Consider the following 13,518-nt stretch of genomic DNA (forward strand, 5'->3'; position numbering starts at 1 on the left):
TCATAGACTTTCATACAAAAAAAATCCACACTTTAGTCAGACAGTTTTTTTTGGGGGGGGGGAATAAATCTGTCCTGATGTCCTTGAGATTTGTCCTCAAAGCTTTTCCAAACATTATCATGTCAACTCATAGATTTTTGGGGGTTGGCAAGTCAGAAGGGTCCCCGTCTTCTGTCCTTCCTGATTAGTCTACTTTATGCACCTGCAATAACACTGCATCACACAGTCATCGAAACCATCTATTCTTCTAACCTTCTATTCTTCCTTTAATATGCTCAGATAAAACTGCGGCACAGTGTTGATCTATGCGCCAGAGAAAGGGGTCGGCACGTTGGTGAAAAGTCAAATCATCCAGATCCCCATCCCGACATGCAAAAAGTTCCACACCGAAAACAATCATTTTAAATGTTTTATTATTGTATGTAGTCTTTTTCACACAGCATTGTAAATTCTCACATTTGATGAAGATCCACACAGTGCTCACACCTGATTGTAAACTCACACCATCAGGCATGAATAGTGCACGGCGGAACTCATGGCCATGAAGGTGGATGGTGTGACACAGGGCTGAGGAGGGCACTGTGTGGCTTGAAGCAGTGGCGATGGCGGGGACATTTTGGCATTGCTGAACTCTGAAGTTCGAGATAACTCATTGTCAAAATAAGGATCGATATCGCCCCTAATCCAGTAGCTGTTTCATGTTAAACTCAGCCCACTGTAGTGTCCTTCATTCCTTTCTCCAACTGAAGTCTACATAGGCACGTTCAGTGCAATGCGCTTACTATGTTACTTGGAGAGTTTCCAAGTCTCTCACTGGCCCCATCCATACATAACAAGGGTCCATTTTCTAAATGGCGACCATTTTGATACTAATGGACAGAGCTCAAGACTGTTTCAGAGGGCTGGCAGAGAGGCCGGCAACTCCTCAAGTTGAACGTGTTCACCAGCTTGCCAACTGAGGATCACTTTCAAGAAGTGGCCTTACACCATGTCCACAGAGTGTTCAGTCAACAACTCTCAGGAGTGGTGCGATTCAGACAGCTAATCCAATTTTACACAACTGTACGGGGCTTGGTAGCATCGGCTTTGTAAATGAGCAGTGTGATTCTAACGCGGAACATGATGATCATCATATACCATACTAAAAATGACCAACATGTATATCAAGGTCAACGCAAGCAGGACACCGCAGAACAACAGTGTTTCACTGTTACAAACAGACAGACTGACAGATGCTTGACCATAACCTGCACATATACACTTACAAGAGGCATACATAAGATCCAACAGGGCAGATCCAGCCCTATATGGCACAGCTCACTCTCAATGATAATTACAACAAGAGAAAAGAAAACAAAAATATATACACATTTTCTGTTTAAAGCGTACATAAGCCTACCATAAAATAAAGCTTTGTACAAGTAGTTGATGGTACAGTGTTTGTTGTTTCAAAAAGAAAAGAGGAATGGGTAGAAGATGTAGAGGCATGTTGTCTGTGAGGGGCAGCAGATGATTGTAAAATACACACGGTGGCAGAGAGTGATGGGAATGCATGTACGGGAGAGTAGCGTTGTCGGTCTGTGAGGCCAAACGGAGGTGGAGGCACACAGTTCAGGACGTTAAAGCACAGGAGTAATAGAGTGGAACAGACACTCGCCTCTTAGCCACAGGCATGAAAATAAATCTGAGAGGGCCTGACTACAACAGCAACGCTACTGAAAGCTTTTAAGAGCCCTTGCTTTCTCTCTCTCGGTCTCTCTCTCCCTCTCTCTGCATCTACGTCTGTCACTCTCCCCATCTTTCCCAAATCCCCCACTGTCGCACCTTTTCCATTCGTTCCCACTTACCTCTCCCTTTCTCTGTGGATTTATTTGAGTACAAAAACATGATATCAATATTTTAGTTCTCAGTGATCAATCAAAATGATTTGAATTTAATTTTGTTCATTTTTTTTTCTGTGAGCACGTTGCTAAGTTTCGGTAGAAATAAATCAGATCAAGCGCAAACTGCGTGATGTAGTAGGGAGTTGTAGTTTCCAACAGGCTAATATTCTACATAGTTCAGCGCAGAAAATGTGGCAATTAACTACAATGACCATATTCCACACGGAGACCTCGATAATGGAGACGGAAAGAAGAGAGGACGTACGAGATGGATAGAAAGCAGTTGCTTTGTGAGGCATCTCTACATGAAAATATATGATTTAAGTGATTGATAGTTGGCATTCAGCAGTCATAAGTTTGCCTTATTTACTTTGAAGAATGACTAAAATGGTGATTTTGTCAGACAGCATAGGCGGCAGCTCTATAGAGATGAGATGATGACTTGGAATGAAATAATAAAACCATTGAATAAAACAAAATATTGTATTAAAGCAAAGTAATGTGAATAAATGATGGTTAATAAGTGATGAGCAGTAATGGACAGTCACTACCACCATGGGACTTTCACTTGACTTTTTATTCTGTGTTACAGAATTCAACCCACATAATGCATGGTGCATTTAATGTGGAAAAAAAAGAAGAAGATTTGAAACCGAAATCGAAAACCGTGATTATTTTTTAAATAATCGAATCAAAACCGAACAGACCTCGAGAAGCGCCTTCATGGGTCAGCACTAAACGTCAGCACTAAACGTCAGCACTAAACGTCAGCACTAAACGTCAGCACTAACGTCAGCACTAACGTCAGCACTAAACGTCAGCACTAAACGTCAGCACTAAACGTCAGCACTAAACGTCAGCACTAAACGTCAGCACTAAACGTCAGCACTAAACGTCAGCACTAAACGTCAGCACTAAACGTCATTGGATATTATTAAAACCATTTGGCCATGGGGGAAATATGTGTGAATACAGCTGTACAAACAAAACCAACGTGATACATTTAGAGTTGGCACGCTCGTTCCCTCTTGCTGTTCGCTTGTATGGCTTACGATCATATTTATTTAGGCTGTTTCAGTGTGTAAATCCAGGCTTGTCGCTCTCACGTCATCTCTTGTGCGTTCACTCACTTTGATGATCACTAGCATAAGGATCCCTTGCCAGGAGGCAGTGAGTGATGACAGTGTCTATTAAAAAAGAACAGCAGTCGTCATGAACGTCAATGTCCAGATTGGAGATGGTGTTAGACCGTACGGATGCCATCGTGCCTGCTTAATTAATACTCAGAATTAAGTCCCAGCGATTCCCCTCACTGGTGGCAGATGATGTAAAGAGCTGCAGCACAAATATGCCCTGTGAATATTTCTCTCTTTTTAGCATCATGTATTATCGGTGAGAGCACGAGTCAGGTCTAACATCTCCCTCTAGAACGGAAAGAAGTCGATGAATACAAGTCACGTACACAATTCCACAGTAGAGTAGTTTCCCCCTTTAACTACCACCCACAGCCCTTTACCTACTTCCCCTCAGGTGGGAGTTCATTTTGCAAGTTCACAAGAAAATGAGAGATGCAAGAAAAAAATGGAGAAAAAAAACATTAACGTCAGCAAAAGATTTAGAGGCTCAATGTGATGCTCAATGATCAGAGCTGCCAGAGGCTCTATAGTGCCCCCTCTCTATCTACTCCTACTCAAACACAGGCAGGAAAGGTATAGCTAAGTGTGATATTGTCTCTCCAAAACTATAACAACACCTAGGGATAGAAAGCACTTGTGAACTACAGACAGCAGCAAATTGGTTCCTCTCTCCCCTGAGCTCAAATCCAGACGGCCCCAGCACCTGCCCGCTGAGCCATCTGATTTCATGTTTTATTGCTTATGTTGTTTTCCTCTGCCACTGTCATTATTCAAATTTGGTATAATTATTGTGCCTGTGGTGGGTTTCTCAGATCTCCTCCACAAGGCTGAGAATAAGTGGTGTACAAACCGGAGAGGTCAGTGGCATCTAGTCTGAGGTGGTGAAGAGGGTGCAAACAAGGAGAGCAACATAAGAGACAGGAAGGAAGTGCAACAGAGGTCTCTATGGTTTAGCACAGAGTGGCTTGCCCAACAACCCTCGTATCCAAGGGATGATGAAAGAAAGGGAGTTAACGAAGGAGAAAGAAAAAGGCGAGGTGAGGCATGGCACAAAAATCAAAGGAATGAACTGTCATTGGTTCCACCAATCACTGGTCATGTTTTCTTGGAGATAGGTGCTGTTACTGGCCTTGGGTGATGAGCTCCTCGTGAAGAGGGAGAGTGGAGCTGGATAGCCAATCTTGAGACAGGCACCGGACAGACAGCCATATCGATTCATCCAGACAGACCTTATTAATTCAGCCATCGACTTATTTATCGGCCCAGGTTGTTCAACTACGTCTACTTACGCGAGAGAGGAGCAAAGAGATGGGCAGCTATGACTACTTAAACAGATCGCAAGTAGACAGAGCAGGAGAGGAAAGATAGAGAATACAGAAAAGGACCAGTCGGTGGAAAGTAAGAAAGGAAAACAGAAATACAGCAAGTAATGTAAAACAGAAGAAATGTCCATTTCCTCCTTGTGGTCGTTCTTCCCTCAGCCTTAAGTCTCCCCATCAGTCCATTCTATCTCATTGCCATGGTGGAGGTGACCCAGTGAATGTGATACCGTAGCTGAGCGTAAGGGAGGTAGAAGGGGGGGGGGGCTCATTAACCCTGACACCCCCAGCCCAGCATGGCAGCGGGCAGCAGCAGCAGAGGCAGCATGGGTACTGTTTGGCCTGCCGCTCCTCTATGGCCCCCTCGGGCCCCGGAGCCCACACTAGACTTCTCCTTCTCAGAATATTGAGGGATAACGTTGAATTCCTGACTTTCCTCCTCTTCTTCCTCTTCAGTGTCTTCCACCTGAGAGAGAGAGAGAGAGAGAAAGAGAGAGGGAATGTGATCATTCAGAATTCAAACAGAGCCAGGGGCTCACCTTTGGTTTTAGAAGTGGGGGACACACATTTGTTTTTCATCTGGTCGGATAAACACTCCAAACAGCCTACCCGACTGCTTGGTAGGCGTCCGCATGGTCCTAATGCACACAATTGCCTCGTTTTGTATCACATTCCAATGATAAAACTGGTGGGGGTCAAAAATGCAATTTCAGAATGGGGGGGGGGGGCATGTCCCGCCCATCCCCTGTGAAAGTTGCACCCCTGAATAGAGAGAATGGAATTTGCAGGTAATTAACCATCTCATACAGTCAGTCCATAGTGTATCTGCTTGTTGTAAATATGAAACTTCTTGGCAGTAAACAGGGTCGTTAAAACAATCCATTGTTCGTGTGGAATAGGTAGGGTATCATGAGCCTCCTGACAGAGAAAAAAGCAACTCAGCGTTAAAAGTTGCTTTTCAATGTAGGGTGTTGAATCCCGATTCGAAAGGTGTCAGCATCTTTGTTATTAGAAAGAAAGGTGAGAGTCGTGGTCACAGAATAAGATCACCAGAGTGAGGGGAAGAAAGTGGAAGAAAATAAGTGTATTACAGAGGAACATCTACAACCTGCACTCAGAGGGAGGGAGGTTTAGAGGTTAGGGGGGGAAAAAGAGAGGGAGGGATTGGAACGGTGTAAAGGATTGTAGCGGAGGAGAGGAGAAAGCGAGTGAGAGGGATTAGGATGACAAGAGAAATGGGGAGAGGAGACAGATGGGTGTGAATAAATTAATATCAACACAAGAGGATTGATGCTCCCTCCTGCAAACACCTCTGGCTAATCCTCACGCACAGTGAGTGAGAGAGAGATAGGGAAATGGGACAGAAAATAGGGAGAAATAAAGGGAAGTGAAGGTAAAAAGGGAGGTGCTGGGTCTTGTTCAACGCCACAGTAATGTGCTGACTGTGACCGTGAGCCCTGTGTTGAGTCAGATGTGTTGGGAGTCTATATCAGGTCAGTTCTGTGTGTGAACTTTGACACTCAGCCAGCTCTGTTGGCACTCACGTCACACCGTAGGTCATCATGCAATTCACAGAACATCCTAGTGAGAACCTACTCTAGAAAAACCCAAGGAACAAGCTTTTTGGCCACCATTGTTTTTAAGTTACTGTACAGTATTTAAGCAGTCTGGGTTTGGTGAGGCAACGAAGAGTACTTATACTCACACTGTTGCGTTCTGATAAAACGTTGACGTTGACATTGATCTTGTCCGGAAAGATGTGGGGAGAGGGGGTGGCAGATGCGTGGCGACGAGGTGGCAGAGTAGTGCTCTCCACAGGGCGAGGGGAAGAGCCACCCAAATAACTGATAGCATTACCTGAGACACAACAACAGACATCATCATTACCACCACCACCCACATTATCATCATCATCCCCATTATACCCACTGCCGACGAGGCCAAATGTCCTCAGAACATTCCATTATTCATAGCAGCCATGAATGCGTTAATCAACTGGGCATTGCACCCTTAAGGCATGGCAATCGTTCAGTTATTCACCTCAGTTGCAATATGGGAATCAGACACGAATGAAACAGTTTCAATTAACACTGCTGTCCATCAATATTGTAATTAAGTGCTGGGCTACAGTATACCATACAGAACAAGTAGGCAGCTCTCTAGGGCTACCGGGCTACAGAGCGCCCGCTAATCTATTTGTGTGATCTGCTGATTTCAAGTGGGCTCACAGGACCAGGGATATTGCTGGAGCAGCCTCTAGGGGATGGCATTGTAGGCGGTTGAGGGAGTGTTACTCACGCAGACAGACGTTGCTGTCAAACATGTGCAGGACGCGCAGACAGTCCTGCCACTGGTTCCCACTTCCCTCACAGCTGCACCACTGGGACACGTCCATACTGATATTGTTCACGTAGTTGGGGGTCATGATGGTGCCTGGAGGAGGTTGTTGATTAGAGACGTGTCAGCAGGCTTGACTTCTATATGAACTTTGGAACGTTTGATCCAAAGCCAAACAAGGCAATTGGCTATGAAATGAATGCCTACCTATACCCTGGGGTTAGCAAGAGCTAACAACAATGATCTGATTATAAGGATATTGGGGTCAACGCAGAACTCCTTCTCTACCATTGTTCCTTCCTTGTGTCGTTAATCCCTCTTCCATCCCTTCCCTCTATCTCATTTCTTCCACCCCCTCGATCCTGCTCTCTCCAGCTCACCTATGAGTCCCGCGTAGGCCTTAAGGCAGACGGCTCCACTCTCTCTCATGCAGCCAGAGGGAGAATGGGACGAGGGCTGGCAGTTGTGCTGGAAATCAGCCAGCCGAGATCTGACAGACACACACACCAACACACACATTCACACAAACCCGCCCAAACACACACAAAGGGAGACAAACATAATTGTAGGTGCCAATACTGGGTTGGCAACTTGGCGATGTAATTTTCTGAGGGCACCTTTGCAATGATGTTTTTGGGGATTTAGTACCTAGCAAAAGGCAGAATCCACAGCACATGAAAGCCTACAGAAAGATAACCTTCCACCTAGGAATCTTAGTGTTAGCACATGCAATGTTTATTTTATAGACATTTTAAAATCATTATCTGAAGCATGATGAGAGGTGCTGCGCCATTATTATGAACCAGTGTTCATTTTCAAATCAAATCAAAAATCGAATTTTATTTGTCACATACACATGGTTAGCAGATGTTAATGCGAGTGAAGCGAAATGCTTGTGCTATGTACAATATGTAGAATATGTACATAAAGATATGAATGAGTGATGGTGCAGAGCAGCATAGGCAAGATACAGTAGATGGTATCGAGTACAGTATATACATATGAGATGAGTATGTAAACAAAGTGGCATAGTAGTTAAAGTGGCTAGTGATACATGTATTACATAAGGATGCAGTAGATGATAGAGTACAGAATATACGTATACATATGAGGTGAATAATCATTTTGGCACTCTTTTAGATTTAGTCTAGTCTTAGTCATTTTGACTAAAGTATAATTTAGTCTCAGTCACATTTGTGTCTGTTGAATAATGATTTGGTCCAGTCAAAATGATGAAAACGGTGGGCCATTTTAGTAAACTAATTGTCCTTTCATTTACTCACGGTTTAGTCACATCACATTTGTATTCCCTCAGTAACCTACAATAAACATAAATCACTGACATCCAACATACATATCATTGTCTTACCAACATACAGTATTTGTTCTGCATAACATCCTATTCTCTTCCCAACAGAATAAATATATATAAGAATTATTTTGCCATGTAAATTCCTAATTCAGCCTACTTAGATATTACATAAAAAACAAACAAGACACACAGGAGTGCAGAGGGAGAAAGAGAGCGAAAAAGAGAGAGAACGAGAGAGAGAGAATAGCGCAATCACCAGATGGTGATGCAAAGTGGAATGGGTTGCACCTCCATCACTTGGTTGTGTCCTTGCCATTGTTATCGGCATTCCACAGACGCCACAGCCACACTGATGTCCAAAAGTAGAACGGGGGCTAATGACTTTGAACTGGAGTTAATGACTGTTTCACCCAATGATGTAGTTGAGTCTCTAAACCTCGAGTCCAAATCGAGTCCCAAGTCCCCTGTGCTCGAGTCACGAGTCCCTGTGGCTGAAGTCAGAGAGCCAGTGCTCAAGTCGTGATACAAGTGCTCAAGTCTGAGTCACTGGGTCAACATGAACTTAAAATAAAGTTACTCACCCAAGTGTGATATAGTGTAGTAGCAAGAAGAATTTAGTCAATGAACAATTTGCTCTCCATTTTCCATTCTTTCTGTGCCACCAAATATTTGCATTGAGGCTACTGGTAATGGTACCAGTGCCCAAGTTCAGTTGCAAAACATTCTCGAACGTTGCATATGGAAATTCCATGAAATAAAGCCAACGTTATTCCTTATTCAACATGTTAGAGAGACATGTTTGTTCTACATAGCACATTTCTATCTGAAAGTTCCAAAACGTTGAATAACTAGATGATTACTTCTAGAATTTTTTGGGGCCCCTTTCTGCTTTCTCTATGACATTCAAATCAGCATTGAAAAAAGGCACAAGTTTAAGTTTGTTCCACCTAAGCGGGTCTGACCACAAGTCAGAGACTACTATAATACCATATGCGTTTGATGGATTGCAGGAAAAGAGCAGGAATAGCCATTTATTGTAGGCGATAGAGGTTGACCTATTATGATTTTTCAACGCCGATACCAATACCGATTATTAGAGGACCAAAAAAAGCTGCTACCGATTAAATCGGACGATTGTTGATGACGATTACAACAATACTGAATGAAAACTTTGATTTTAATAAAAATCTATTTAGTCTCAAATAAATAATGAAACATTTGGTTTAAATAATGCAAAAACACAGTGTTGGAGAAGAAAGTAAAAGTGCAATATGTGCCATGTAAAAAAGCTAACGTTTGAGTTCCTTGCTCAGAACAGGTGAAAGCTGGTGGTTCCTTTTAACATGAGTCTTCATTATTCCCAGTTAAGAAGATTTAGGTTGTAGTTATTATAGGAATTATAAAACTATTTCTCTCTATACGATTTGTATTTCATATACCTTTGACTATTGGATGTTCTTATAGGCACATTAGTATTGCCGGTGTAACAGTATAGCTTCCACCCCTTTGTGGCTGTGCCAGCAAATGACCACTCTGCAAAGCTGACTCCAGAACAAGATTCATGACGAAACACGCTAACCTGCGCCTCTTTAGGGGAAAGGAATATAAAAGTAACTGCAAGTAATCCGATTACAGTGCCTTTAGAAACTATTCACACCCCTAGACTTTTCACAAACATTTTTGTGTTCGCCTGAATTTACAATCGATTAAATTTAGATTTTTTTGGTCACTGGCCTACACACAATTTCTGATAATGTCAATGTGGAATTATGTTTTAGACATTTTTAGAAATTAATTAAAAATGAAAAGCTGAAATGTCTTGAGTCAATAAGCATTCAAACTCTTTGTTATGGCAAGCATAAATACATTCAGGAGTAAACATTTGTCAAATAAGAAATTGCATGGACTCACTCTGTGTAAAGACTGAAAGGATTTGGCATGGGTCCCCATATCCTCAAAATGTTATACAGCTGCACCATTGAGAGCTTCCTGACCGGTTGCATCACCGCCTGGTATGGCATCTGCTCGACATCTGACCATAAAGAGCTACAGAGGATAGTGCGTACTAGAGGTCGACCGATTATGATTTTTCGCTGATACCGATACCGATTATTGGAGGGCCAAAAAAAGTCGATGCCGATTAATCGGACGATTTTTGAAATGTATTTGTAATAATGACAATTACAACAATACTGAATTAACACTTATTTTAACTTAATATAATACATCAATAAAATCAATTTAGTGTAACGGCTGTTGGTGGAAGAAGGTGAGCACCAAGGTGCAGCGTGGTACGTGTCCATGATTTTTATTATAAACGAACACTAGAACAAAAATGATCAAAGCGGCACAAACAAAACAGTTTCATCAGGTGTAGACACACAAAACAGAAAACAACTACCCACAAAACCCATGTGGGTAAAGCTACCAAAGTATGGTTCTCAATCAGAGAAAACGATAGACAGCTGCCTCTGATTGAGAACCACACGGCCAAACAACAAAGAAATACAAAACATAGAAACTGAACATAGAATGCCCACCCTAGTCACACCCTGGCCTAACCAAAATAGAGAATAACAGCCTCTCTATGGCCAGGGCGTGACATTTAGCCTCCAATAAATAATGAAACATGTTCAATTTGGTTTAAATAATGCAAAAACAAAGTATTGGAGATAATTTTGCACGCCCAATTTTTCAGTTTTTGATTTGTTAAAAAAGTTTGAAATATCCAATAAATGTCATTCCACTTCATGATTGTGTCCCACTTGTTGTTGATTCTTCACAAAAAAATACAGTTTTATATCTTTATGTTTGAAGCCTGAAATGTGGCAAAAGGTCGCAAAGTTCAGGGGGGCCGAATACTTTTGCAAGGCACTGTATGTGCCATGTATGAAAGCTTACGTTTAAGTTCCTTGCTCAGAACATGAGAACATATGAAAGCTGGTGGTTCCTTTTAACATGAGTCTTCAATATTCCCAGTTAAGAAGTTTTAGGTTGTAGTCATTATAGGAATTATAGAACTATTTCTCTCTCAAAAACGATTTGTATTTCATATACCTTTGACTATTGGACGTTCTTATAGGCACATTAGTATTGCCAGTGTAACAGTATAGCTTCCATCCCTTTCCTCGCCCCTACCTGGGCTCGAACCAGGAACACATTGACAACAGCCACCCTCGAAGCAGCGTTACCCATGCAGAGCAAGGGGAACAACTACTCCAAGTCTCAGAGCGAGTGACATTTGAAACACTATTAGCGCTCACCCCGCTAACTAGCTAGCCATTTCACATCGGTTACACCAGCCTAATCTCGGGAGTTGATAGGCTTGAAGTCATAAACAGCGCAATGCTTTAAGCATTGCGAAGAGCTGCTGACAAAATGCACAAAAGTGCTGTTTGAATGAATGCTTACGAGCCTGCTGGTGCATAACCATCGCTCAGTCAGACTGCTCTATCAAATCATAGAATTAATTATAACATAATAACACACAGAAATACGAGCCTTAGGTCATTAATATGGTAGAATCCGGAAACTATCATTTCGAAAATAAAACGTTTATTCTTTCAGTGAAATACGGAACAGTTCTGTATTTTATCTAATGTATGGCAACCCTGAGTCTAAATATTCCTGTTACTTTGCACAAACTTCAATGTTGTCATAATTACGTAAAATTCTGGCAAATTAGATCGCAATGAGCCAAGCGGCCCAAACTGTTGCATATACCCTGACTCTGCGTGCAAGACAAGTGACACAATTTCACCTGGTTAATATTTCCAGCTAACCTGGATTTCTTGTACCTAAATATGAAGGTTTAAAAATACATACTTCTGTGTATTGATTTTAAGAATAGGCATTGATGTTTATGGTTAGGTACAGGTTGGAGCAACGACAATCCTTTTTCGCAAATGCGCACCACATTGATTATATGCAACACAGGACACGCTAGATGAACTAGTAATATCATCAACCATGTATAGTTAACTAGTGATTATGATTGTTTTTATAAGATAAGTTTAATGCTAGCTAGCAACTTACCATGGCTTCTTACTGCATTCGCGTAACAGGCAGGCTCCTCGTGAGGCAGGTGGTTAGAGCGTTGGACTAGTTAACCGTAAGGTTGCAAGATTGAATCCCTGAGCTGACAAGGTAAAAATCTGTCGTTCAGTTAACCCACCTTTCCTAGGCAGTCATTGAAAATAAGAATGTGTTCTTAACTGACTTGCCTAGTTAAATAAAGGTGTAAAAAAATGGCAAAATGTCCAAAAATACCGATTTCCGATTGTTATGAAAACTTGAAATCGGCCATTCCGATTAATCGGTCGACCTCTAGTGAGTACGGCCTAGTACATCACCAGGGCCAAGCTTCCTGCCACCCAGGACCTATATAATAGGCAGTGTCAGAGGAAAGCCCATACATTTGTCAGGTTTGATTTGTGTGCAATAATAGTTATTTTTTTCTGTTTTTTTTCTCCCCAATTTCGTGGTATCCAATTGGTAGTTACAGTCTTGTCTCATCGCTTCAACTCCAGTACGGACTTGGGAGAGGCGGATGTCGAGAGCCGTGCATCCCCCGAAACATAATCCAACCAAGCCGCACTGCTTCTTGACACAATGCCCACTTAACCTGGAAGCCAGCCGCACCAATGTGTCAGAGGAAACACCGTGCAACTGGCCACCGTATCAGCGTGCACTGCACCCGGGCCCGCCACAGGAGTCTCTAGTGCGCGATGGGACAAGGACAGCCCTGACGGCCAAACCCTCCCCTAACCCGGACGACGATGGGCCAATTGTTCGCCGCCCTATGGATCTGAATGACTGCCTCATCTAGGAGAGGAAGAAAACCATGAGGCCAATGGTGACTTTAAAACAGTTACAGAGCTTAATGGCTGTGAATGGAGAAAACTGATGATGGATCAACAACATTGTAGTTACTCCACAATTACTAACCTAAATTAGAGTGAAAAAAAGGATGCCTGTACAGAATACAAATATTACAAAACATGCATCCTGTTTGCAACTAGACACTATAGTAAAATTGAAAAAAATGTGGCAAAGAAATTATATTTTTGTCCTGAATACAAAGTGTGATGTTTGGAGCAAATCCAATACAACACATTACTGAGTACTACTCTCTAAAACATTCACTGTTTTGCCAACATGAATGAGAGGAGGATGGCATTGGTCAACAAGTATGGTGAGTCAAAAACATTTTTTAAACTTGCACACACACACACACACACAGCCTTCTACAGCTAACCTTGTGGGGACACACAATTCAGTCCCATTTAAAAACCTTTGTTCCCTAACCCGTACTCTTACCCTAACCTTAACCCAAAAACGTAACCTTAACCCTAGCTCCTAACCCTAAATCTAACCCTAGCTCCTAACACTAACCCTTAACATAATTGTAACCCTAAACAGTAATTCTAACCTTAACCCTAAACCCCCTAGAAATAGCATTTCACCTTGTGGGGACTAACAAAATGTCGCCAGTTGGTAACATTTTTGTTTGTTTACTATTCTTAGGGTGG

General features: G+C 42.2%; 1 protein-coding gene across 1 annotated transcript in view; it reads right to left on the reverse strand.

The window, feature by feature from the left end:
• Nucleotides 1–396: 396 nt before the first annotated feature.
• Nucleotides 397–13,518, reverse strand: part of LOC135550313 (GDNF family receptor alpha-4-like) — a 51,434-nt gene continuing 38,312 nt past the window's right edge. The window contains exons 5-8 of the mRNA XM_064980991.1: nucleotides 7,056–7,165; nucleotides 6,637–6,771; nucleotides 6,044–6,195; nucleotides 397–4,804 (exon numbers count right to left, since the gene is read on the reverse strand). Of these exons, the coding sequence (XP_064837063.1) occupies nucleotides 4,610–4,804; nucleotides 6,044–6,195; nucleotides 6,637–6,771; nucleotides 7,056–7,165 (592 nt within the window). The 3' untranslated portion in view covers nucleotides 397–4,609. The remainder of the gene's footprint in view (nucleotides 4,805–6,043; nucleotides 6,196–6,636; nucleotides 6,772–7,055; nucleotides 7,166–13,518) is intronic.

Source organism: Oncorhynchus masou, chromosome 12 (assembly GCF_036934945.1).
Source record: "Oncorhynchus masou masou isolate Uvic2021 chromosome 12, UVic_Omas_1.1, whole genome shotgun sequence".
Taxonomy (NCBI): domain Eukaryota; kingdom Metazoa; phylum Chordata; class Actinopteri; order Salmoniformes; family Salmonidae; genus Oncorhynchus; species Oncorhynchus masou.